Below are 27,639 nucleotides of genomic sequence, written 5' to 3'. Positions count from 1 at the left end.
GTCATTGATCCCATTTTTGACGAAAACAATGTTTTAAATTTCTTCAGAGCCAATGTTTAGCTGGTTCCAAACTTGAATTGATACATTTCAACTTAAGGTTTAGATATTTGCAGTTAAATTATTAAACTGTCCTGGGCTCAGGACATTTTAGGTTTGTTGCTGGAGTGTATATGTAGTGAAACACCACATTCACACCTTAAAAGAAACTCTTTACTTTCACAAAACATAAGAATGGACAATCATTGTGTTGTAAGCAAAAGTCAAAGTTGATGGGACTTTTCTACTGCGTCACTAACAGTGAAATACAGAAGCAGAAGGTCCACATCTTACACAATTCATTTTTATTTGAAACTGAGGCAAGGTCTCATTTTTAGGTCATTCTCTCCTCTGACCCTCTTCAGAAAAAGATTGACACCTTTGTCTTTAACAAAACACAGCATCTCTGAAAAGACACATAAGACGGGAGGAATACACCACAATGCTCTGTCACAAAAAACACTTTTCTAGACTAATTCAAAGATACTGTGTGAACAGAAGCTCCTGCTTTTACTAGAAAATAAAAACGATGTGGAGAGTTTTCTCAGCATCAAAGGGGACGAGTCTGTGAGGAACATTTGAAGATTTAATCGCTGTCGTCATCGTTGTTGGAGGCTTCAGGTTCAGAGGCGTTGTCAGAGCGCCGTGGCGAGCCCTCGTTGTCGGATCCCTGTTCAGACCCCCTGTCTGATCCTCGGGCAGGCGAACCGGGCCGGGACTCATCTTCCGATCCTGACCGACTCCTCTTGCTCTCATTGTCAGACTGCTCCGAGTCGGACTGCCGCTGCACCCTCCTCTTCTTAACTGGACGGTCGCTGCCGGAGTCGTCATCCTCCGAGCCTGCAGAGCGACGAGGGCTGCCCGCCTCACTGCCAGAGCGGTTCCTTCCTCCTCCATCTGACTCGCTATCGGATGCAATGCGCTTCCTGTGGCCGCCCTCCTCCTCAGATCCTGACCCGCTGTCTCTTTGTTGTCTGAGTTAAAAAAAAAAGTGCACTCATAAGTTTAATGTTGTACTAATCCACTTTTTACTTGAACACCTTCGGAATTTATAGTTTATGCTTTTACCTGTCTTCAGCTATTTTCAGTCCATCCTCATCTGAAGAGGAGTCGGAAGAAGAGATGATGGCCTTAGACTTGATCTTTCCTTTGAGAGAAGGTGGCAGGCGCTCCGGCTGAGTCTAAAAATTAGAACACATTGACAGAAATTAGGCATGAAAACAATTTTCAAAAAGGATTCCAAGAACATAATCATGACTCTAGAACGGAAAACTCAAAGGACCTTTTCAAACTTCTTGCGTTCTTTGGGTTTACGCTGCTTCTTGGGCCGCGATGCTCCTTCCTCATCATCGCTGTCATCTCCTCCTTTAGCAGGTCTGAAAAGCAAGACATGTGCTGTGAGTGTCTTCTGTGCCTTGTGAAACAGTCAAAATGAACCACAGCACAGTGCAGCAGGCTCACCTCCTCCTCTTCTTGCGGGACTTCTTCTCTCCGTCCTCACCCTCTTCCTGCTCGCTGCCGCTGCCCCCCCTTCTCTTCTTCTTCTTCTTCATTGGCAGGTCCTCGTCAGAGTCGTCGTTAACAAACTCATCCATGTCAGCTCCTTTCTTACGCTTTAAAGTTGAGGAAAAGAAAAGAGTACATTATTCACGCTGAATTCCCTACAGTTTCTGCTCAGTGTCTGAATCCACTCTCAAGATTTCTAACAGTGCCAACACTCACACGTCCTCCACCGCCTCCCTTCTTCTTTTCTTTGGCCATTTCCTTTGATCCCTCGGCGAAGGTGAGCAGGTTTTTGGTCTTCTCCACGTACAACGCTCTCTGCTCCAGAAGCTTCTTCTGTTCCTCCACCTCTCTGTTCCGCTTTTCTTCCTACGTTTGAGGGTGACAAGCCAACCGATTCATGAGAAGCACTTGATTGTAGCTAATAAAAACCTAGTTATAGTGAGAAACTACCAAAAGGTTTTACAGTTCCAAAAACCTCTGGAAATGAGAAGTACCTGTTCTTTCATCAGCTGCTGACGCAGCTGGTCCCTCTCCTGTTCTTGTTTGGCTCGAAGCTCCTTCTCCTCCTCATCCTGCTTCCTGGCTCTCGCTACGTGGTACTGAGCCTGACTCAGCAGGTCAGAGCACTGCCTGCAACCCCACAACACACCCAAACCTCAAATATATTACAACATGCACTAAATGAACACAATGGATGGAAGAATTGGTGTCTTTATTTTAACAGTTGAAAACAAATTAAATGCATCTTTCAAATGATCTGAAATCCAGTCCCCGGTTGCCTATTGTATTTGTATTCCTGATTTGTAACCAGAGGATTTCACGTTTAACAGTGAAGTGAAGAAAATGACAATTTTTTGTTTATTACAAGCAAGATGTTAAAAGGATGTCAAAAGCCCTGTTGTCTGTTGTTTGATGGCTCAAGCCAAATTCACATTACTGGATTTCAGCCCTGATCTGATCTTGCCGTCACAGACTTTTTTTGGGAGCTTGCCCACAAAAAAGGCCCAGATCAGGGTTGGATCAAGCACACACTCCCGCTAATGATGGACGGTGTATGTGAACTGTTCGGGGACAGCTCGCCTGCGCATCACCGATGTCTGCTGGATATCTACCAAGTTAAATATCTGATTCAGTCGCTGACCCTCCTTCTCCTTTCCTCTCTGAACCCAGTCTGATCATGCATCCATTCGTATGAAGCAGGTGCAACAGAATGTAAACGTGAATCCTTGCTGAACCACGTGCAGTCATACGTTTTCAGCACAAAAACAATTCCTCTGTGCGTCCTAATCCATCCTCTCACATATATCGTTTTCTTTTCCTCACAGTTTCAAGTTTGGAATTGCTTTTTAACGTTCTTGGAGAAATGTGAACTTGGGGAAGCTTTGGAAACTTGGGTGACATGGACTTGTTTACAGGAAATGCAAATGATACTGTTGTGTCAATCTTCTGTTCAATGCCATTTTGTCCAACATGTCTATTATATAATGTTGTGATGTTTTGTTTTTTTTTGTCCTGAGGGGGATGGTGGCTTTACATCACTGACCATTTTATTTATTGTTCCAATGTATTTCTGACTTGTTAAAGGCAAAAACTAATAAATAAATGTCTATTAAAAACCTGGTGAAAATTAATTCAGACTGACCTGGCCTCAGAAGCAGCGAGCGCGAGGTCAAACCGCATCTTGTCTCCGGCCTTGCTGAGGTAGCTGAAATACCTGTGTGAGGAGGAGGGAGATGAAATTTGAGGATTAGGCACCTGGCAGCACGAGGATCAGGCTGGGGGGAGGGGGAGGAGATATAAATCAAGCTTACCTGTGAGCCAGTTCAAGCTCTTTGACGGCGCTGAGCACAGCCTTCAAGTTGCTCTTCTCATCTTTGAGCACGAGAGTGGCCAGTCTCTGCAGCACCAGAGCCACGTTGAACATCAGCACCGTGTCGCTGGGCGCCACATGGCGGGCCTTGTTTGGGGATACATTAGAAAGGCGAGGTTAGACTCCTTTTAGATAGCTGCACAAAGTAAAAGCCTTTCATTTTTGCTCCACATTACCTTCAGCAGCATCTGCTTGCACTCTTGGAGTTTCCCACATTTGAAGAGCGCCCTCGCGAGGTACAGCAGCACCTCAGTGTTCTGGTATTTGTAAAATTTCTTCAGGCAGTTCTCATACTGTGGAGCAGATTTAAATACTCAACAAACACGAAAAACGATAATCATTTTTGATAGGTGATCCCAGCCGGGGCCCTTACCATCTGCACAGCGCTGATGTACTGCTTCTGTTCCACATAGATGTGAGCCAGATTCAGCCAGACGTCACTGATGTCTGCTGTGGCCTCCCTCACCTGCGCAAATACATCTCGAGCCTCTCTGAAGTAGCCCTTGTGGGCCAGGACGGCACCTGGACACGAGACGTTTATGTTTAATATTTCATATATATATAAAGTTGCAAGAATACAAAGAATAAAAAAAAAAAAAAAGAAATAGCTCAACACACCAATGCCATTGGCAGCGTAGAGGTTCTTGGAGTCATTTCGCAGGACTTGTTTGTATATTGCCAGGGCTCGATCCTGGTGTCTCTTTTCCTGTGAACAGAAAAAAAGCCTTACTCCATTTGAGGATCTACCATTTCTCGTCACACATAAACACAAACACACACAAAACTATTAGACTTATTTTAAGCCTATTAAATTTAGTCTAATTAGCCTGTTTGTTAACAACTGGTGTTGTGGAGCAAGTAATGAAAAGGTAAAGAGGTTTTTGAGAAAAATGTTTAACTTGGAAATATATTCTTACCATTTAATTTCAGTTCAAGAAAATCCTGGCAAGTTGGCAAAAGATGCATACTGTACTTTGTTTAGATTTTAACTGTTGGATTTTGCCAGAACAGAGTCAAATTTTATGTTAAATCTTATTTTTGACACAAGTGAACATGATCAGACTGAGGGAGTTTGTACCTTGGTTTTCATTCTGAAGGTGCACATACAATACTTTGCACTTTTTACAACAAATCAACAAATCTTTTTGATTTATAACTTAATTTTACCTCAGATCATGTGTGTTGCATTTACAAAAGCGTGAGAATTGACAATTAGCAAAGAACGAAATAAACAACTGTATGTAGTGTAGGTGTGAATCACTGCAGTTATTTAGCAAAGCATTCACCAAACTACTTTAACGTTCGACATTTACAACTTCGACATGACACCAGAAATTTAAATAACATGTGACAGCACCTTTTCGCGGTCTCTGGTGGGCTGGTGCAGAGTCTGCAGCCACACATTACCCAGAGCCAGCATGGAGTAGGTGTCGTTCTGCGTGGACGGCTGCTTCAGAATACGCTCAAACTTCTTCTGGCCCGGTCCCCACTCCTGTTTGGCCAAGTGAAGGTTTCCTATCAGAGACCAGGCGTCTGGGTGATCCTGCACCAAACAGAGGACAATAGATCAGATCGTGTTGGCCAGAGTTTCACATTAGATTTTGTTTATCTCTGTTGTTAAGACACTGATACTACAACAGGCGACAATGTACCTGATTAATCTGCAGGGCCTCTTTGAACCAATCAGAAGCTTCATAGAAGTTTCCTTTGTCGCGAGCCATCGCTCCAAGACGCAAATAACCTGGAGGCCAGAAGTTAAAGTAATGTGTTACAGAATACCAACGTTTTTCTTCTTGCTCTCGCTTTAATGATGCTGCACACTTACAGTCCACATAGTTGGGATGCTCCCTGAGGATGTTTTTGTAGAGTTTCTCAGCTTCGTGGAATTCGCACATTGCCTCATACAGGCGGGCCAGATTGTAAGACGTGGTGACAGAAATGGCATTGTAGTAATGCTCATCATGCTCTCCTTCAGCTTTGGCCCTCTCGAGAGATGCAAGAAAGTATTTCTGTGGAAGAGAAGACAACAATATTAACTGTTCCTAAAAACTTCATGATCATAGAAAAAAAATTAAATAAGCTGTAATGTATATTGATAGCTACCTTGGCCTCTCCAAGGTTGCCCAGTCTGAAGTGAAGAGCGCCCAGGTTGTTGAGGATCTCAGGGGGAACATCGGCCTGCACTTTCTCCTGCAGGATACGGGTGGCTGTGCCGTACGCCGACAGTGCTCCTTGTATGTCGGTCTGCTCCAGGATCTGAGCCAGCTCGATCCACGCCTCCACATCATCTGGGTACTGCTCTGTCACCTTCTTCAAATGACCCTAGAGAACAAAGACAGTGAAATGTATTCAGATATGACCATTCAATCTTTTACACTTGATAATTTTTGCAGTACAAGTGTAATCAGACGGGCAAACATCTTGACGAGCCTGTGAGGAAACAATCTGTGCAGGGTGCCTACTTTAGCAATGTCTCTCTTTTCCTGATCGTCAGACGTTGCGTAGAGGGACCCGAGAATTTTCATAGTCTCGTAGTTGTTGGGGTAGGCCTTTAAAACCTTCTCGAAGCACTGCGCTGCGTTCTCCTTGTCTCGTCGGTACACGTACATCTGCCCCAGACCAAAGAAGGGCAACACAAAAGTGGACGAGGCAAACTGAGTGGCCTGGTAGTAATACTGAAATGCTTGGTCGTAGTCCTCCTGGAAGAAGAAGGAGAAAAGACTTTATCAGATATGTAATGCGATGACACAAACAGTGCCTTGCCTCAGAATCAGTTAGGATCTTACCTGCACGTGAAATGAGCGGGCTAACTGGTAGCAGCTCTCAGCCTGCATGGCCTCGACCTCTGTGTTATGGAAAGCGTGGAGGGCCAGATGCTGCACTTTACTGTAATCCTGATAGTAAACAGAGAACACGCATGTGTGAATAATAGTTAAACACCACTCTGGTTTAGATTTGTATAAGTGTTGCGGTGACTGCAGACCTTTTTGAAGAAGAAGTGGTTGGCGAGGTGGTTGAGCACCATGGGGTTGCTGGGGTCGATGGTGTAGGCTCGTGACAGAAGCTGCACGCCGTTCTTGATGGAGTCTGCTTCCTTGTTGTTGAGTTCTAAAACTGCCAATCCGACGAGAGCTCCCACACACTTTGAATTCAGCTCAAGGGCGCGGCCGAATGCCAAACGAGCTTTCTCCAGCTTGTTGAGCTTCACGAAACAGTGGCCCATCCCCAGCCGTACCTCAGCTGGACAGATACACAGGAACAAGATAAGAGATTGATGAGGAATAATCTTGAACAAGTCTCTGTCTTCAGCTCCTGTCGTTATTGCATTACTTTTTCAAAGTCGGGCTGATACATGGGTCAATATTTACTTTTCCCTGATAAGAGGGTGTTAACAATCAATGTTGTTAAATATGAACAAGTGATGACGGTCCATTAATGTTTTACCAGCTGCAATTTTATCTAGGATTGCCAACAGAAAAAACAATCATCACTTTTCCAAGTTACAGCAAAATGAATCAGCAATAAATGTGATAACTTATGCCAATCATAAAAAAGACATTCTTCAAAGCAAGTATTTCCTGCTTTTCTCCACTTAATTACACTGTATATTGATAGAGCTATAACGATTGGTTGATTAATCGATCGAAAGAGAAGAAGTTTCCAACTGTTCTGATAATCAAGTATTTCATGTCTTTTTTGTCATTTATGATGAGTCTCTGGGACTCCACTTGATCTCAATTTGGGCTCAGGGAAATCATAATGAGCATTTTCAAACATAATGGTTTTAAATAATGGTAATACAGATGATCTAATAAAAATAATCATGAGTTGCACCCATAAAAAAAGATATCTATGGTCATTTGAAGAAGAAACATGTGGTGATTAATTGTAATATAATCTACAGGTAATGAAAATAATAGTTCAAACTGCATGTTTCCCATTTCCTATATATGTATCTTAAATTAATAATTTTGTAATATTTAGCAGTAATTTACTGCAAAATGTACTGATCATTTTCATTTATACTGTCATTTTTGATCATAAAGTTTCACTTGAAAAGGAAATTTAGGAATGTTTGTTTAGATCTTTATTTCAAAAGGACTATTGGCAGATTATAGATTATAGGCAGATTATCATAACCAGTTTTTTTATTCTCAGATATTGATATATTGTGCCAACCAGACTCCAGTACTAGTATGTTAGAAAAAGTGCATTTACTTACTTAGTAGTAAATAGTAATAATATCATGGTATTTCTACAGAGTTCTGTTTTGATGATGTTTACCTGGGCAGCCGGGGTTTGTACGTAGAGCCTTTTTGTAATAAGCCAGCGCTCCTCTGTAATCCTTTTTATTGAAGGAGATGCAGGCCTTCCCTGTTGAATGAAAACGTGTCATTATTTCAGCTAATCAACCACAGAGGTGGAGAATAATACATTATCTTTAAATTCATCTTGCCAAGCAAAGCAGGGATGTTGTTGGTGGACTGATTGAGTACAAAGTGGAACTGAGCGTCGGCCTGGTCCATCTTGTCTCCTTCCAGCAGGCAGAAACAGGCTCTTCCCAGCAAATGGTTCTGAATAATTCGTAAGTATATGACATTGATATTTATATCATCATCAGTGGAGCCATTGAAATTGTCTCTCATCATCACAGGCCATGACAGACTTTTTTCTTACCTGATCGTACATGATGATTTTGTCTGCCATGGTATAGAGCAGCGTGGCCTGCGTGATGAGCTCTTTCTTGGCATCTTTGTTTTTCTCTTTACGTGCTTGCTGGACATAGTAAGCCGCTAATGTGTCCAGACAGGTCATCTGGTCTTTCTCGTGGTCTCTGTAGTCGAGGTTTCCATCAATACGGGCTGCCTCCAAAAGCTTGACAAAATCCTCTGTTTTGCCCTGTTTGTAGTACTCCAACTGAAAAAGACACATTTCAAACTGTGACAACTGGCAAACGGACGAAATTTAACAATTCAACTGTGTGTGGTACTGCAGGTCCACTGACTCACCGCCAAGGCGATCCATATGTGCAGCTGTGTATGCTCCTGTTTCAGGATACTGATGACCTCGTCACCTTCTGGCAGCTGGTCAAAGTCAAGCTCAATAACCTGCGAGATACAGTTTGTTCAAGTCGTTAAGCATCGACATCTGAAAAAAACTCAAATTATCATTTCAGATTGTTATGAATTATGAATGTGAGCGTCGATCAAACGTTACTGACAACACAGGTCAGCACCAGAGATACCTGTATCACTATTGTTTCATGAATGAACAGATCGAAATGACATAATGAAATAATTTGTACTACAATAAATCTTCACGTCCTCCTCGTGCTATGTTGCTGTATAAAAAAAACAAGCATTTGCCGCTGTCGTTCACCAGGATGTCAGCCACCAGAGCTTTTACAATATCATTCAAAGCATGTTAGTTATCCCTTAGTCTGCAATTTATCGATGTATATAAGGCCATTTTGGGTGATGACACGGATGTTACTTATTTTTGAGTGACTTTTGCATCAACTCAACTGAGTACTTGGTTTTGTCAAGTATTCAAATTACAGTATCACACTATTCACTCAATCATCAGTTATTTTGGGGAGGTGTTAATTCACCTATGGCCATTTTGAAGGTGTAACGCAGTTGAATTGTATTATTGTACTGAGAGGTATTTCTCATAATTTGCCCAGCCTGTTTTACGTCAATAAGAGCAGCCTAAATATGAAAATCATCTCTGTGTACAAAGCAATACAACTCAGCAGCACCATAATCTTCAGCCTGGCAGCTGAGTGCATATCGATGACGATATAAGATAACAGATACTGTAAAAGACGCACTACTGCTACCTTAGTCAAGATCCGGCAACACTACTTTTGATGCTTTCTTTAGTGTCTCTGACACCGATGCTGCTGTAGCTTAAACATATCATTTAAGAGGATGTGAATTTAACGTTCTTTGAGTAAAACAGGATCTCAGTTGCAGCTGCATTCAGCGTGGACAGCTTCTTCAACAGTCAACGATGGAAAACAAACGAATATCTAACCTAATAACTTGAATCAGTGTCTGAGCTCATATTTAATTCACATTCAGAATGTTAATTTAGTTAACGTTAGCACTTTAATATTGTTTGCTCCAAACGTAGCGTTTACGTTTCGTGTCGACTTGGAGAGATCTTCTCACTCGCACTTTACATTAAATACGTCGCTGTGTTGAACATTGGCTAATGCTAGCTGGAGTTAGCATACACGGCTAACAGCAGTGCAGCGAGGTTCACTCAGCCAAACATTCACAATAAATCAAGTCCACTAATTAGACGAGTTTTACCTCATCTGTGTCCCGTAACGGGATCTCAATAGAGCCCCGAGACATCTTGGCGGACGAAAAATCCACTCGAAGTTAGAGTTATAAAAATATTTAAAAAATGTTTAAGCCCGCTGTCGGTTGGTAGCTACTTCATGCTTCCGATAGGAAACAAATAGACGTGCGGTGCAACGGAAATTGTGTCCGGCTAGATCTTGATCTTGGAAGCGTTCCACTTGAAATCGAACACACGATGCTCCTTGAAGAAAACACAGTGCATATTTGCATTCAGTTGTATTAAGCCTCTCCAGGAATACTCTTAGTGGATTTTAATCCGTCAGACAGTTATGAAGAAAAATCAAGAAAAAATTGCAAATATCAGTTTGTTTTTTGAATTGTCTAAAAATAATGAAATTGGCTCTTTACATTTACTGACTTCAAAGTTCAGACAGTGGAGGAAATGCCTGGCAGACTGTGAATTTTATATGTGAACCTGGTGAATTTAAATTGACACCCATTAAGGACAGCATTTTGGCAGGAGTGGGATGGGGGAGAAAGGTGGGGGAGAGGTGGGCTCCGGGGGGTGTCAGCTGGTTTTGATGTGAAGCAGTGAAAACAAGCTTAAGAGCATCTTGAAGACTTCTTGTGCAACCATCCCAGGGAATCAGAGGAAGGTTGGAGAAATCGTAATGGAAACATAAAGCTCCTGACTTAACATTTGAGACCCTTGTTTTTTTTCTTTACAGAGGACTGGACTGGATTGAGAAGTAAGGATTTTTTTGTGTATTTTTGTAACTTATTTCTCTTTTTAAGTTGATATTTGATGGGTATGTAACTATAAGAGAAGCAAAACCATTACCTTATAATCCTATTGTGCAAGATATTTAATGGGATATTGTCAGACCTGTATATTTATCATATTTTTGTATTGGAAATTTGGTAGGTACAACATTTGATTGAGCTATTGTGTGCATCCACTTTAAGATATGTATTGGCGTTATTATTATATCATTAAAAACTCTTCATCTTCTATCTCACTGCACGATGACCATGAAAATATGTAATAAGTAGCCCTGTTTCCGTTTAAATTATAGATATTGATTTTCATCCAACATATTTATTGATTTTGATTTATTAAGATGAAACATAGACTGGGAGTTTGGTCATATTTCAACTCTGAGTTTTGCCTTCTAGACAAAATAGATTAGAGTAAATATATATTTCATGTTTATTAAAAACATCAGGCCATGTAAGAACCCGACCGTCCCTGGGATTCAGGAGAAACAAGCACAATGTCTGATGGAAATGATGGTAAGTGTTGCAGTTCCTTTCTTATCTGTTCGAAGACAAGACAAATGTTTTGCTTGCTTTAGGTGTATACTTCTGGTTTATCAATGTCCATTAACTTTTGCTCATCTCTGCATGTTTAGTGTGGGAGTCCCCCAGCTGTGAAACGGATGACCTCAGCAAAGACACGGGAGGATTCTCTGAACATGAACTCCTTGACATCATGTATAACACATGTAACACCTCCAGCTCAGGTAAACGGACCAATGTTGATTTCAACAAAACGGGTTTGAATAATCATCTGAAGCCGAATCATTGTTCCCGCCTCTCTCTCGTCTTTTCAGGAGATGTGTTGGCCTCCTCCATCCTTCAGTACCTGCAGACCATGACGGTTCAGAGTCCGGACCAGGACCGGCTGGCTTCCCTGCGATGGCTGCTCGACCCTGACTGTCAGGACCCACATGTGAGCAGGGAGACTTTCCACTCCACCATGAGGCAGTGGATCGCACAGTGCAGCCAGGACAGGTGAGACAAACGTTGATGGAAATCATTTAGGCTCTGATGATAGTCACAAATTGCTTTATAGGGGGAAATAGGGCTACAGTTGAAAATCAAAATGAAAATGCCAACAATACAAATAAAGAATAGAAGAACAGCATGTGTGAAATAGTAGAAAATAGGCAGGAAGATGTTAGATCCTTAAAAGGTAAACAGTGTTTTCTATGTTGGTTTTCATTTTACAAATATTTATTTTGTGTTCAGCTAATGTATTCTTGATTAAATCTTTTACAAATCATCATTTTCTATGAGACTCTTCTTGTGTTTCAGCACTGATGTGGACGGCGGTCATTTATCTTGGCCAGACTCCTCTAAACTGCCTGTAAACGGTAGGCTGCCACTGTTTTGTTCAGACGTCTGACAAATTGTATCTTAATCACATCAGAAGACAATTCGCTGAACCTTTTTGTCTCTCAGGTTTGGATTTCTCAGGTTCTCAAAGCAAAGCTGCGTCCTCAGACAGCCCCCAGTGTTCCTGGTAAGTGTCACTCCTTTTAATGACTGCGTGTGTTTACCTGCTGTTATCACTGTGTGTTGTCACACTTCACCACTAACTGTTTGTTTGGCCTCAGTGATGGGAAAGAGCTGTTGGGCACCGTGGCTGAGCTGAAGCACGCTCACCGCAAGCTGAGCGAGCACAACAGCAGCCTGCTGAGGACAGTGGCTCACTGTGAGGACACGAACCTGCAGCTTACTCTGGAGATCACCGAGCTGAGAGCAAAGCTGGCCAGGTGGAGGATTAACTACTGTTTCTCATCTAAACCCTGTGTGCTATACAAAGGCACATCATTATCTAATTCAATTTCAGTTTCTTCCTACACAAAGTCAACATTTAACACAGAGTCTAAGATGTACTCTATGACAAAATAAATGTGATGATCGAAACAGGTCGACATCATTCATCAGAGATCCAAAATACTAAATAAGCAGATTCTTAATGTGCGAATACAGACTGAAATATGTGAAGAATATGGACTTGAGGCAAAATTTAAATGCAGCCTGAATCAGATCCCTTATAAGATAAAGTTTGACTGGGAACATTGTGTTGATATTTTGTTTTCCTATGGAAAGCATGTAAAGAATTTATTTAGTTTTCAATTAAACATTGTTTTGAATAATGAGAATTTTTGTTTTACATTTTTAACAGTTTTATCCCTCAGGTTGAGATGTAAGAAACATATCTTTTCAACAGCTGTCACATCAAATTACCAACAATATAGCTGAATAAATCAAATGAGAACTTTCCACAACAAAAATATTGTGAACAAGACATGCCGACATCAAACTAGCACTCAGATCAGTGTCTCTGCCTGGACATCACTCCCAAATGAATGACTTAGTTAGAGAACAAAAGGTGTCACTTCTCCCATTAAAGTGTTTAGAGGTCTAATAACTAACATCCAGTGATGTCACTCAGTGGACGAGTTGTATTGTGGGTAATGTAGGCACCAGTTTCTAAAAAGCAGTCCACTGGTCTAACATTGCACTTCTACAACACTGTTGGACTCATTCAAAACAAATGATCCAAATCAAGATAGCAGATTCAGATATATTCACACATTCTTCTTCCTTTTCAAAACATGGTGCCTACATTACCCACAATGCAACCTAGCGTCACATCATAGGAGGCAGTTTATCAGATTACACACAGCTTCATCTGGAGCCACAAAAGGCTTTAAACTACTTTATTCACATATGCAGAGGTGCCCCCCAAGACCTGTAAACACACTTTAATGTGTAAAAGTGTCGGAGTTACCCTTTAATACAGAAACAAACTTATCTACAAAGTCATGTGCTCTGTATTTTCGGAACCTGTGATACTTTAAAAAGCTGCCAAATGGACCATAAATCATGTCATAGACTATATTTTAAAGAGGAATTGTTCTTCAGTAGTAACATTTATTCATTCATAGAGTGACTTATGCATATTTTGTGGCTATGAGGCTATTGAAACCAGACCAGACTTCTTATAACACTAACTAAATCCTAGAGAAGGTTCTTCTTTGTTGTAGAAAACTGCACTCCAGCAGCTCAGATAATGTGGCTCAACCCTCATTCTTGTATACAGTACGTTTATATTAATAACTTGTTCTTTCTTGGCTGTTTTGGCCGTGAATAAAGGTGGATCCTCTGCTGACTGAAACAGTAAGCTCTTATGTGTTATTGGGTGTGTGCAGTGCTCAGCGGTCAGCAGCAAGAAGCAGATCCCTGACAGAAGAGCTGGAGGAGACCCGTCGGGCGTCTAAAGAGGCCCAGGAGAGAGCAGGTCGCACTCAGACCAGCTGCACCAAACTGGTACAGCACAGACTTAACAGCCCACCAGTGAAGCTACCGTCTAAGTATTTATGTATTTTTCATGGCCAATATTTATGTTTTAATTTTTTTTTTTGTCACCAGAGCAATGAGGTTGAATGCCTGAAGGTTCACATTAGGAGGCTTGAAGACAAGGTAATGTAGATCTTAAATGTAGGTCAAAATTTCGAAAAGGTTGATGTTCTTTTCCTGCAACACGTTTGTGACTGCGCAGAATGAAAAGCTCACCTTTGAAAGGACCTGTTCCGAAGACAGCATCAACAAACTGAGAAAAGCCAACACTGAGTTGAGGGTAGGAACAGATCCATAAATTACACACACACTTGTGTTTGTCTCTATATTTGGAGTGTGAACTGAGAGTTAAACATCTTAATGTTCGCAGGCCGAACTCGAGAAAACTCTGGTCATGTTGGCGCTGAAAGATGGAGAAATCACAAAGGTCAGTCTATCAACATGTCTTGATCAGGAAGAAATGGTCAGTTCGCATTTTTGATTTTCACTCATGTCTTGAATTTTTCCGTACAGAAAGACATTCTTATGGACAAGATGAAGAGCTCTCATGTGGAGAATCACAACATGATCGAGGTATGTTTACACTTCATTACAAAGCAGAGAAAGCACTCTAATGAATCCTATTTGACATGTCATACTTAATATAGAGTGGTGCAGATAGATTACATAGCATTCAATCATGAAAAGAAGTTCAAATTCACCATTAATCATTTCAAATAGGACTAAACGAGGACATCATTATCTGTATCTGGATCACACTCTGAATGGGCGGGTTTTAAACAGGAAGTGGGCAAAACTGTAAATTTAAACCTTGAATAAATTGATGAGAAACAGACTCAGAATCGAGCTTCAGATCCATGTTTTGAGAACTTTAAGAGAACTGCAAAGTAAGAGGAAAGGAGTTTGTTTTTCCTCCACTTGATTTAAATGGTTTTGAATGTCAATTTGGTTGTTATTCCAGACATTTGCCTAACAAGGGACGACGACAAATAAGCCGTGGATTGAAATCCTGTATACATTGCGTTGGTTGCATATTGATTAGATGTAGCCTTTATGTGTTGTGCAGTCAAATAGACAAGACAAAATAAATATGTGAATGAACTCTGCCCTGCTGTCGTAGGGCCTACAGTCAGACCTGATGAGGTTACAGGAACATTCGCACCAAGTTCTCCTCAGGTAATTGAAATGTTTGTATCCAGTAAGTTCAGTAAGGGAAGGGAGTGTCAGCTATCACAGTTTTCTAGGAAAGTTTTAAAATAAACGTTTTTTAGGCTTCATCATAGAAAGAAAAATAACTTTGAGGAAATGAGCAGGGTGACATTGTAGTTTATAGAATATCTCAACAATATTGTGTATGAATATTCCCAAATAATTGAAGGTTGAAGCTCCATCCCTTCCGTCTTTCCCTGACAGGTATGACAGACACTGCATCAGTCCTCAGAGCCTCTACAGTCGAGATCCTCCAAACCGTCGCTCTCTGCAGAGCGAGATACAGGATATGCAGCAGGTAGGAAACACTCAGGAGCCACAGTTTATGTTTTCATGGTGGTGGTTTTCTGTTTCATGTCGCTCTCTTGGTCTGCAGCAGCACCACAGAGGTCTGGACGACATCAGCCTCCCATCCCTGCACACACACAGCGACGATATTCAGAGCATCATCCATAGGATCAAGTCTGCAGAAATAGCTCTTCTTCTGCACAATAAGTATCCTGAGAGGGTGAGCGGAGAAGGGGACACTCAACAGAGGATACGTATGGCATGTAGTAACGTGTGTGTGTATGAATCTGTCTTATCTCTCAGACGCAGGACTCTGTTCCTGTAGAAACACAGGAGAGGCCTTTTCCACACCGCCAGCAGCAACAGGCACGCATCAAGCAGCAGCTTGTCAATGTGTATGTGAGTTTTTTACCTCCCTTTCTCCTGTTATGGTAACAAACTGGATTTGGTTGATGTTGGTCTCTGTTCTGAGAAGCTTCCTCGGGCTAGTAAAAGGGGTGTCTGGTTGTGACAGCGTGTTTATGGGCATCTCCGTTACGCAACCCACAGGAGTTACTGTTCTCTGTGTGTTAGGATCTATCGGGGATAAGTGCAGTTTTAGTACCCCTTGGTGACTACAGACATAACAGTGTGTAAAGGAGATGTTTATAAAGCTGTGGTGGTGGTTTCAGGCTGCAGGAGCTGGAGCTGCACAAAAGTGTGGGGGAGGAGAAAGGGGAGAAGGTGGAGGAGCGGTGGAGAGCCTTGGAGCAAAAGAAAAGCCAGACGGGGAGTCAGACTAATATCCAGGAGGCCAAGAAGGTGGCTGTGGTGAACTGGTGGAAAGCCCGCAGCGTAGAGGGTGATAAGGCACGGACGAAAGACACCCATTCAGTCCAGGAGCTCTCTGAGACGCGAGCAAAGCTCCAGCAGGCAGAGCAGACGATCACTGATATGAGAGAGCAGGTCCGTCACCTGCAAGCCTCTCTGAGATCTGCACAAGAGTGTGTCGCAGAGCAGAAAAACATTAGCAGAGTTCTTCATATCGACAAGGGAACCAACACTGAGAGAGGAGAGCCAGGTAGAGCTGTGGAGAAGGTGGTGAAGGATCAGAGGGATGCAGCAGTGGCCACGGAGGTCACAGGTGGAGCAGCCTCAGAGCAGGAGCAAACCCACTTCCAGGTGACCGCGGACGGCCTTCTGACGACCCTCAGAAGGATGGAGGCGATGGTCAATAACGCCCTGGAGACCGCCGAGCTGGTGCGAGAGAGCGAGCGGAGGGTGAACCAGGTGAGGGCAAGGATGGAGAGCATCACCCTGAGGGTGGAGAAGGCTCTGGACCGAGCCGGCGACACTGACAAGCAGCTGAATGTTCTGGAGGCCGAAGTCACAGAAGAAGGTCCCACTCAGGTTTGTGTTGAAAATCAGTGTATTTGTTTTGCTACAAAGTAACAAGCAATATACTCGTTTTTAATGATACTGATTTCGGAAGGACGCAAAAGCATACGATAAAATCGTATGATTGCGACGGGTGCTCAGAATGCTCCAGTCAGTATTTAACAACATGAACACCAAGGAGCTGCTGCATGCAGATGCTTTTATGATCAGGGATTTAATTTGTCTTGTGGAGATCATAACACAAACTGCCAGAATAAATCATGCTGGTATTAAAGATTTTAAATTGAGGTCCTGACGTTACTGTGACAGTTGAGACACTGCTTTTTGTCTGTGCCGTATTCACACACTCAAGTGAATAGAGTGCATTTGTAAAGCATAAAAAAAAAAACTTTAAATATTTGCATAAAATCTTCTCTCACACCACATGAACATGTAAACTTACGAGGCAGAAGTACCAAAACTTTTTCACCTGTGACGTGTAGATACAAGGTTACAGTCATTTTTTTTTCTCATCCTATTTTTGTTTTTCAAAAATGTTTTGTCTTGAAGAAGTAAAACTTTTTTCAAAGACTAGAAAAATATCCCAAAAAGCAAACATATCTAATATTGTTACATAATTAGATTTTCTGTTTCCTGCGCTGTTTTCATGTCATGACCCCTCAGAGGCATCTGATGACCCTTTGTGGGGGCGCCGACCCCTTGACTGGGAATGACTGTTGGGAGGGATTCTTCTTCATTCCGACACAGTTGCCAATTACCTGTAAAAAAAATAATGCAGTCAGTAACCTAATCCAAGTAATGAGTGATAATTAGAGTAAGGAACTAATATAACTTGATTACTTTCTGTCAGATTATTACCTAAACATATGCATTAAAGACTAAAGAAAATATCTAGCTAGTATATCATTCTTTATTTTATAATTGTAAAGTAATCCTTTTTAGTAATCCCCTTTTTTACTGAATGTATCTGTAATCTAATTACATCTCCACTGCTATACAGTTATCTTTTTTATGTACCCTGATTGTGTAATCCCATTTCATGTATTCCATTACTCCCCGAGCACCTAAGTACCCAAACTTTCCTCCTGTGACTCTTTGATATAAGGTTACATTACTCGTCTTCACAGGGTGCTCGTCTTTGAGTTGTTTCATTTGTTTCATTCTTAATGGCCTGAAGAGGTTTGACTTTGCAGTATTTCAAAGACGATAGCAAAGATCAGAGAACTGTCCCATAAGTGAGCAGATTTTTGTGTTGCAGAATTTAGATTTTTCATATTTCCTGCACTGTTTATCATCTCATGACCCCTCAGAGGCAACCGATGACCCCTTGTGGGGATGCCAACCCCTACGTTGGGATAGACCATGAGGGATTGCGCAAATATTTATGTCCATCGATAACACCGAAGGGGTGTGTGTGTGTGTGTGTGTGTGTGTGTGTGTATTTTGTGCCATAAGGCTGCAACATCGTTATCCGCACATTTGAAAGTTTATAGCTTTCAGAGCTTTCTTCACATTCATGTGTCATTACCAAACTTTCAACCTAAATCAAATAAGAATAAAATGGATTGTTGTAGTAAAAGTACTTGCACCAGTATTAAAAGAGATATATTATGCTCATTTTCATGTTCATGATTTTATTTTGGGCTACCACTACTAGGTTTACATGCTTTAATGCTAAACAAAACAAAAAACACAGTAGTTTTCTCACACTGTCCATTGCAGCAGCACTTTATTCCCCCTCTGTCTAAAAAGCTCTGTTTTAGCTCCTGTCTCTTTAAGGCCCCACCTCCAAAATACTCAGTCTGCTCTGATTGGTCAGCTCACACACGCCTGAGCCAGCACCTCTAACATCAACAAAACAGCAGTGCTAAATTAATAACTACAGTGCTCAGCATAAATGAGTACACCCCCTTCGAAAAGTACCATTTTAAACAATATCTCAATGAACACAAAAACTATTTCCAAAATGTTGACAAGACTAAGTTTTATATAACATCTTTTTATCTTATAACATGAAATTAAGGTTAATGATATAACTTAGAGAACAAAATTTTCAGTTTTACTCAAATCAGGGTGATGCAAAAATGAGTACACCCCACTGAAAGTCTCTGGAGCAAGGCTAAATTTTAGACTACAAATGTCTAATTTAACAATAATAAACCACAGGTGAGTCTAATTATTCATTACACAGGTGTCCAGCAGACAGTTGACTATAAAAGGGTGTAGAAAACCCCTTCCCATTTCATGTTGTTAGCAATGGCACCACATTGAAGAGAAATGTCTCAAGACCTGAGAAAGAAAATAATTTCTTTACACCGCGAAGGTAAAGGCTACAAGAAGATCAGCAAAGCTTTACTTATCAGTCAGAATACTAAAAATAATTTTAAAAAGATGGAACTGCAACCATCTCACAGAGACGTCCAGGTCGTCCACGGAAGTTAACACCTCGACAGGAGCGTCTTCTGATGAGAAGGGTCGAAGAAAATCGGCATGCAAGTTCACTGCAGTTATCCAAGGAAGTAGAAAGCCAAACTGGGGTGACTATTTCCCATGACACAATACGGCGTACACTGCAGAGGAATGGCATGCATGGGTGCCGTCCCCGACGGAAGCCTCTCCTAAAGCCCAGGCACAAAAAAGCCCGCCTGGAGTTTGCCAGGGCCCGTGCTGACAAAGATGAAGACTACTGGGACTCTATACTTTGGAGTGATGAGACCAAGATAAATGTTTTTGGAACTGATGGCTTCAAAACTGTATGGCGTCGCAAAGGTGAGGAATACAAAGAAAAATGCATGGTGCCTACAGTGAAACATGGTGGTGGCAGTGTCCTTCTGTGGGGTTGCATGAGTGCTGCTGGTGTCGGGGAGCTGCGTTTCATTGATGGCATCATGAATTCACAGATGTATTGCTCTATACTGAAAGAAAAGATGCTACCATCACTCCATGCCCTTGGTCGTCGTGCACTTTTCCAACACGACAATGATCCTAAACACACATCTAAGGCCACTGTTGGATTTCTGAAGAAGAACAGGGTGAAAGTGATTCAGTGGCCAAGTATGTCTCCTGATCTGAACCCAATTGAACACCTATGGGGAATTCTGAAGAGACAAGTTGAGCATCACTCTCCATCCAGCCTCCAGTCTCTAAAAGAGATCATTCTTGAAGAATGGAACAAGATTGATGTAGCAAAATGTTTCCAACTTGTTCATTCCATGCCTAGAAGACTTGGTGCTGTCATTAAAAATCATGGAGGCCATACAAAGTACTAGATATAGTAGTTTTTGTTGTGGGGTGTACTCATTTTTGCATCGCCCATATTTGAGTAAAACTGAAAAATGTGTAATCTAACTTATGTTATTGACCTTAGTTTCATGTTATAAGTTTAACAGATGTTATATTAAAAATATATATATTCAACATTTTGGAAATTGTTTTTGTGTTCATTGAGATATGGTTTAAAATGGTACTTTTCAAAGGGGGTGTACTCATTTACGCTGAGCACTGTATGTGCCAATGTAGCCACTAGGCAAAACTTATGAAATTGTGTGACATGGTGACATAGTGTGATGTCATGAAGTCACAGAACGGAAGGCGAGACTGCTGACAAGTCATATTAGAAGCGGAGTTTACTGTGGAAGAGGGGAGCTTCCATTGGTGTAGACTTTGACCTTTTTAACTTTAACTTGCACAAGAACGTATATAAATCACTGAAGGAAAAGCTAAAATTTAAAAGCATGATAATAAGTCTCCTTTAATGCAATAGTTGTGATTTTTATTTTACATAATCAAAATTCTACATATGAAGTTGATTTGTAGTTTCTCATATGTAAGTCTCCAGGTCCCAGTCTGCCAGCTGATCCAGGAACAGACGCCACAGGCTGTACAGACGAGTCCAATGTGGAGCCTGAAGACAGAGACAGGACGGACAGTCCTCCTCCACCTCCTGTAATCCCAGAAGTCAGCGAGCCTCCACAGCTACCCATGAATGGTATGATGGCCTGCATGGCAGTAATACAACATCAGTGTTATCGTGGTTAAGGGTTCTCCGTGAGACACTGATGAATTAAAGCTACTTCCTTCTCTGATGGTAATCCCTGAGGATGTCTGAAAATAGGCCCAGCCGATATTTACATTGCACACAACAGCTGGTACAGTGAGGAGGAAGAGAGAGTAAGCTCTGAGGGAGGGTATGTTATCTATCAAAGGGGGCCATGGGGAAAACTAACGGAGGTCCAATTTTTTTTCATGTACACAAGTATTTTTAGCTACAGCCTATTTTAATTGACAACAGTTTTATACTTTGTCTGACTTTTTTGAATTGAGAGGGCTAAAACAATGTCTCTGTGAGTTTCCTGTTCTCAGTGCTTGTGGGTCAGCCCACTTTACATTTACGTCTTAATGGTTCTCAAGTCCTTTGAGCAAGTTTATGTAAAGACAGCGACAAATCTGATGCTGAGATAGCTTGCTCACAAAGTTACACAATGCAGGCTTTTAGGTGCAATACAGAAAAAAAATTGAGAACATTTTTGAAAAAGAAAAAGAAATGGAAAAGCTTGTAGTTTTGAGAAATTCTTGTTCACTTACTTGATGTGAGTTAGTTAAAGATTGATACCACTCTCATGACCCTAAAGTAAATATAAAGCTACAGCTAACAAGCTAGCTGTCTCACCTCTGACTCCGCCAAATTAGTATATTATATGTTGTGTAATCCCCACAATTAAACACAAAAAAACTCACTAACTACAGCATTTTGATTTGTACTTATTAAACAAATTAAATATAACGTATTTGATCCTTAGATGTACTGGTAGGCACATTTTTCATTTGAAAGCCATGCTAGCTGTGTCCCCCTGTTTCCAGTCTTTGCGCTAAGCTAAGCTAAGCTATGCTAACAGCTGCCATACACCCATACCTACCATACCATACCACCACCTACCATATAAACTTGAGAACAATCTACTCATCTTTTAACAAGGCAGCAAATAAGTATATTTCTCAAGATGTCAAATTTTTCCTTTAAAGTAATTTTGAATTAGATTTTTCGTAAAAAGGAAACTAGGAGAGTGTAACATTTTTCATTTTTACAAGATTTTTTTAAACTAAATATGTCATATTTTCCGCTGGTCATGCCCATGTCTTGCCGTTACTTACTGACTACAATTAGTATGCATGAGGTGAAAAAATATGCTAACTGACAAAGAAAAAATACAGGCAGACAACTGCTGTAGCTATGTAGCTTCACCACATAGCCTTCAAACACAAGTTTATCTTTTTTAACACCTGTGGATCTTTTAGAAAGCTCTGGTAATAGTTTTTTCCGCCGCAGTTTTTTCCAATTGCTAAATGCCAACATGATGACGTCTTGATCATGAAAACGCTCATTTTACAACCATTTTTGCCATTCCATCACAATATTTTCATTAAGTTACAATACATTTTTGGCTAAAGCATCACTTTACATTGATTCCTTCAGGAAAGTTCATGGCAAAAACTTCCAAATTCTCCCTGATGGCTCAGAGGGCCAAGTCTTATATTTGATTGTTTCTTTGTGCATAGAGGAGGGTCTGAAACATGTGGAGGTTGCTGAGAAACAGACATTGTAGTTTAAATGAACAAACAATAAGTTTCTCTGTGTCCACTTGTTTGTTTTTTATAGCCCTCTGTCTAAAGTTCGTCCAGTGTAGGCATGGGCTCTTTATTTTGCTTACCAAATGAAGCTGCATTCAAAGCTGCAGGAGGATGAACAATAAACATTTTATGTTCGACATAAATCTGATATGTTCCCTGCCAGTTTAATGTTACAGTTCCTCCTAATTTGGATGCTGTCATTGTTAAAATGAGGAAGGTTTCATCTATTTGAACCGAATAAATTTCGACAAGATGACTGTAAGCATTTTCTCACGATTGCTGTACTTTTTAAATGTAGCTATCTGAGGCCGCACATATTAATCAAAATCTGTGTGATTTCAAAAGTGCCAGATTTATCCAAAGGGCTTTATCTAAAATCCCCAGACATGCTGAGGCAACAACAAAGCACATATCTTAGGATACAGCATAAAAGAAACATAATAAAAGCTGTTATAAAACAGAATCATACAATGGCATTTGATATTCATACCTTCACTACAACAGACAAGACAAAACAGGTTACGGTAATGTAGCAGGACAAACAAACACTAAGGTTGCATGGCACACACACACACACACACACACACACACAATACACACACAAACACACATAGTCATAAACTTAACAGTCTACAGCCATGCTAGCAGGTCTGTGGTGATGTTAGCTATTTCTAATGTCAGCATGCTAATATGCTCACATTGACCTCAAAAACATGCTGATCTTGTGAAGGTATGAGTGCCATATTTATCCTCTTTGTTTAGTGTGTTAACATGCGAACATTATAAGATATAATGGCATTTGATTAGCATAACTTTATCACATTACATATGAGAACACATCACAACAGGCTACACAAATACACAAAAGGTTGTATCACACATACAGACACAGTCCTAAACAAAGCAGTCTGCTGTCATGCAAGCAGGTCTGTGGTGCATCAGCTAAATGCTAACTTTGACATGCTAACATGCAAAGACATGACATCACAAATAAACAATACTGATGTTTACAGTGCCCTATATTTATCATCTAAATTTTACATGATGGCATGCTAACTTTACATACTACAGGCCTAACAGTATTTGAAAACATAACTTTCATCACAATAGACTGATAAACTGTAGCAGAACAAGTAAACACGATAGGCTACATTTTTACAGCCATGCTAGCAACTCTGTGGTGCTTTGAGCCAAATGCTAACCTGAGAATGCTAACATGCGCACAATGACATCATTAACATGCTGATGTTAAGCAGGTAAAATATTTACAATGCAGAATTTATTACCTTTGTTTCACGTGTTAGCATGCTGACAGCACATGATACAATGTCAATGAATAATCATAACTTCACCACGACAGACAAAATTTGCCATTATTATCTGTGTTTAGCACATGAGCACCCTAACATTTAGCAGCTATTGTCTCAGTGTAAACACAAATGTCAGCCTCAGTAGAATTTAACCTCTGGGGACCATGAATGTCTATACAACATTTCAAGGCAATCCATCTAACAGTTGTTGTTGAGATATTTTAGTCTGGACTAAAGTGATGGACCTAGTGGCTGACATTCCCATCCAGAGAGCAATGACTAAAAGCTACTACATAAAACTTATCTATGAAGCAAATGGCATTACCAACAAAAACAAACATTGAGTTTTTAGATGACCATCAGTGCTGCAGTACACACTGGTGCTTGTGTGTTTTTGATGCTGTTAGAGAGCAATCTGCCTCCATTAAGGCTTTTAAGGCTATTTTATATTCCTCCCTTATCTTCCTTTAACTAATAAAACATCAAATGAAGATATTAAATCACACTGAAGCTTATCACTGTAACATTTCAGGTATAAAACCTGTTTTTTAAGGTATAATGTTGCTGTTTTAAACAAGGCTCACTCAGGTTGTGTGGTGAATGAAGATCTAGTGGAGACTGAATGTAAATAATTTAGAAAAGTGGGTCCCTAATGCTCTGTGTGTGTGGTGGATCTAAACAAAGTGCTCTTTGATGGTGAATCTATCAAATGAGACAAAGGTAGAAATACCAAAATCACTTGAGCTGGAATGTGAATTAAATGCTTCTAGGAAAGAGAACAAAGAGGCTGGGACCTGAAGAGAAACACAGACGTATCTGACAGTGAAATTTGAGGTCAAATTAGGATGCATGTGGAAATCTCTACCAACACATTCCAAGCTTCCAAAGTACATCTTTCTTATTTTCTCAGTGGTTTGCATGATGACATAAAGAAATATCTATTATAATATTCAAAGAGTCTAGATTCCTGGAAGTGGCACCATCAAATAAGCAACTTAATAGCAATTAAAGGTGCAGTGTGTAAGATTTAGTGGCATAGACGCGCGCTCTTTCAAGCTTGTGTTAACCACATACTTACCTATTTCAGACATTTAAAAGAATAACCCATTCAAAAACCTGTTGAGTCTGGTATTTGTTAAATCTTAATCGCAGTTAAGGGATTTAAACTACTGTACGTATTCTGTGCCACATAACCAGGAAGTAAACCTGAAAGCAAGAAATCATTTTTAGCGTATTCTCCAGGCCAGCAAAATGGCCCAATGAGCACCATCTTTGTGTTCACTCTCTAGCTCTATTAAAGACAATGAAAAGCACCTGCTTCCTTTGAAGATATAAGGTAACAAAAACAGAACAATTCCTAGTTTCAGATGATTACATAGATGAAAACAGCAAATTCTATTCAACTCCTTCCAATAGGTCCCTAAATGCCCCTAAATTGTACGCACTGCACCTTTAAGTATTCTTTTTTATTACATGCGTCCTCTGATATTTGAATAATCATGGTGCATTTGCAGTTATTCCCTCTTTGTTGACCTTTAAAGTGCCATATTACCGCTCAGCTCTACTTAAATGTCTGTGACTCACTGGTGTTTAGCCCCTTTGCTTGGTATCACAATATTACCGACCTTTTCCTGAGAGCACCCAACGCAGACGACACAATAGCCTTTACTTGGGGCCAAGAGCTTTCAACCAGCAGATCAAGCACCTCGTGTACTCGAAATGGTTGCCAGGTTATTGTTGCCCCTAGTTATAGAGGAGGAGGAGGAGGAGGAGGAGGAGGAGGAGGAGGGGGGCGGCAGGGTGAGATACTTCCTGAAACAAGAGTTACAGTAGTTCTACCAGTAAAATTGATATCACGCTGCTGGTAACCTTGTAGGACACAAAACTTAATTTATCCCCCCCCCCCCCGTTGCTTTCCTCTTTCTGCTCCTCTCTCACGCACACTCTGACTTTTCCTTTTTTTAAAAACTGTCTCATCACATTTGCATTGTGCATGCTTTCCTGTTAAATGCAAATCAGCTGTGTTCACTGTCTTTCTGTCTGTGCTCTGGCTCCAACAGGTGGCACAGGACGAGGCAGCTGCAGCGAGGTAAGACTCCCTCCTGCTCTACTGCAGCAAAATATAGTGTTATTTCTGTACGTAGAGGCAGGACCGCTTGTATGATGTGCTGTGTGTTTGTGTGTCTTTTCTGTTTTTTGAACTGGCTTGTTGAAAATGTTATTTTTTGAGAGGCTATACTGATAGAACACTTTCTGTCGGGCAGTTTGAGTATGTGGCTTGAGCAGTGGTGGACTATAACTATTTAACATCAGCTCAAGTTGATCTCATGTACAATTCTGAGGTTTTTGTATTTTATTGAATGTTAACATTAAAGTTCAGAGAGGGATAATTTACTTGGAGAATTATAGATACTAGTTACTGTTTAGAATAATGCTTAACATTACAGACATTTAATAAATGGTTTATACTTACTTTAATGTAGTTGTAAGCTGATATGAGGACATTTAAAATGTTTGTTTATGTACAGCATTTAGCAACAATTATCATATTTCCTATAAAGACACTTTGCATCATTACACATATATTTTACTATATTGTAATTGATGATAGAACACGTATCTGCTTACAGCTTCATCAAAGTTTGTCATAAACCCTTTATACAAAGTTAGTATACTGCCTGTAAATGCTGAAAGTAAAATGTTGCCCTTTGCGGATGATTTCACATTAAAAACACAAAAAATAAGAATACAATACACTAGATACTTTACAACATTGAACCTGTGGCTCCTAATCATGGAGGCTTTCCTCCGTTCATGATAAAGTGATGAATGTGTTGACAGAGGTAGAGGTAAAATTATCCAATATTTAAAAGTAGAGCAAACACTTGTAGAGGAGAGACACTTATTGTCCTTTTCGTGGCTTTATTGATAAGATTGACAGCATTGAGAAGTGGCAGGAAACAGGATGAGAGAGGACAAAGCTGCTGGGTCCCCCACTGCATCATCTAATTAATCTAAAATGCATGTTTGATGCTGTCATGTCTTATTGATGACACCATTTTCACTAATGTGAGGATGGAGACTTGATTTACTACATCCACCGACTAATGACAGTAAAATAAGTTTAGAATACATGAACTAAGCACAGTAGAAAAGTCAGATAGGTCAGACCATCTTGTTTCACTATATGTCTTAACACATCACAGTTACAGCTGAAAATTACGACACATATACAAGTTTGCCGATTTCACTTATCTCCGCAATGCAAAACAGCGGCAAGTTTCAAGGCAACTCACAGTACTTTAAGAGGACGAAGAAAGGTATTAAAACTAAGATAAGAAATGTTAAAAATCACATTTAAAAGAAAGTTAAAAGAAACAGAGGCAAATAAAAAGTTACAGTAATGTTTGAAACCCTGGTTTAAATGAGCAGCGAAACAGCTGATGTCAGTAAAGTGCAACTTACATGCATCAGTGTGAAGAGGACCAGAGTTAGGATCGGCTTTATTGGCCCTGTGCGTGTGATACATGCAAAGAATTCAACTCCAGTTTTACATTGCTCTCAGCGCACCTACACAGGAATAGACAGACAGCTCGGAACAAATAAGGTAAAGAATGTAAGAGAATAAAGAATGATGAATGGTGCGGACTGTACGGCACAATAGCATGTGAAAACACAGCAGGTGTATATACATTAAGATCACCATAAAAGTCTGTGTACGAGTCAACCGTGCTGTGCGTTGTGAACGTTACATGTAGTGCAACGAAGCAGCAGTGTAGTAGTGAATACTGGATGAATATGCAGACATGGGTTGGAAGGATTATGCACATTGTTCACTATATACGCACATGTATACATGTTCAGCCTGTGGGATTTATATTGTGAGTGACTGTGCATGATGATACTTATACTAAACCAGCATTTTAAACGGTTATAATGTAATAATAAT

At 40.5% G+C, this 27,639-nt stretch overlaps 3 protein-coding genes across 3 annotated transcripts in view; 2 read left to right on the top strand and 1 right to left on the bottom strand.

Annotated features, from left to right (window-relative positions):
• Positions 1-196: 196 nt before the first annotated feature.
• On the bottom strand, positions 197-9,908 carry ctr9 (CTR9 component of Paf1/RNA polymerase II complex). Its single transcript, XM_030413853.1, has 23 exons — positions 9,733-9,908; positions 8,422-8,520; positions 8,090-8,329; positions 7,869-7,986; positions 7,697-7,786; positions 6,396-6,652; positions 6,199-6,306; positions 5,875-6,111; positions 5,516-5,734; positions 5,238-5,421; positions 5,065-5,153; positions 4,770-4,955; positions 4,031-4,118; positions 3,786-3,934; positions 3,589-3,705; positions 3,354-3,499; positions 3,185-3,256; positions 2,037-2,172; positions 1,759-1,908; positions 1,498-1,649; positions 1,319-1,412; positions 1,105-1,217; positions 197-1,010 (listed from the first exon to the last, which is right to left on the bottom strand). The coding sequence occupies exons 1-23, from the start codon at positions 9,775-9,777 to the stop codon at positions 623-625; spliced, it is 3,477 nt and encodes a 1,158-aa protein (XP_030269713.1). The 5' UTR covers positions 9,778-9,908; the 3' UTR covers positions 197-622.
• A 427-nt stretch (positions 9,909-10,335) lies between these two features.
• Positions 10,336-16,540, top strand: LOC115580405 (lymphoid-restricted membrane protein-like). The gene is made up of 18 exons (XM_030414698.1): positions 10,336-10,475; positions 10,953-11,019; positions 11,139-11,249; positions 11,340-11,520; positions 11,824-11,882; positions 11,971-12,031; positions 12,126-12,284; positions 13,731-13,848; positions 13,951-14,001; positions 14,081-14,158; positions 14,249-14,305; positions 14,392-14,451; positions 14,999-15,054; positions 15,292-15,385; positions 15,464-15,595; positions 15,679-15,770; positions 16,047-16,455; positions 16,499-16,540. Exons 2-18 carry the CDS (start codon positions 11,001-11,003, stop codon positions 16,538-16,540), a joined length of 1,779 nt encoding a protein of 592 aa, XP_030270558.1. The 5' UTR covers positions 10,336-10,475; positions 10,953-11,000.
• mrvi1 (murine retrovirus integration site 1 homolog) overlaps positions 16,440-27,639 on the top strand; it is a 34,320-nt gene continuing 23,120 nt past the window's right edge. The window contains exons 1-3 of the mRNA XM_030415509.1: positions 16,440-16,764; positions 20,584-20,740; positions 25,751-25,779. Of these exons, the coding sequence (XP_030271369.1) occupies positions 16,573-16,764; positions 20,584-20,740; positions 25,751-25,779 (378 nt within the window). The 5' untranslated portion in view covers positions 16,440-16,572. The remainder of the gene's footprint in view (positions 16,765-20,583; positions 20,741-25,750; positions 25,780-27,639) is intronic.

The sequence above is a fragment of the Sparus aurata genome, chromosome 4, assembly GCF_900880675.1.
Source record: "Sparus aurata chromosome 4, fSpaAur1.1, whole genome shotgun sequence".
Lineage (NCBI taxonomy): Eukaryota > Metazoa > Chordata > Actinopteri > Spariformes > Sparidae > Sparus > Sparus aurata.
The sequence above is the reverse complement of the archived record's forward strand: the minus strand, read 5'-3'. Positions and strand labels throughout refer to the sequence as shown.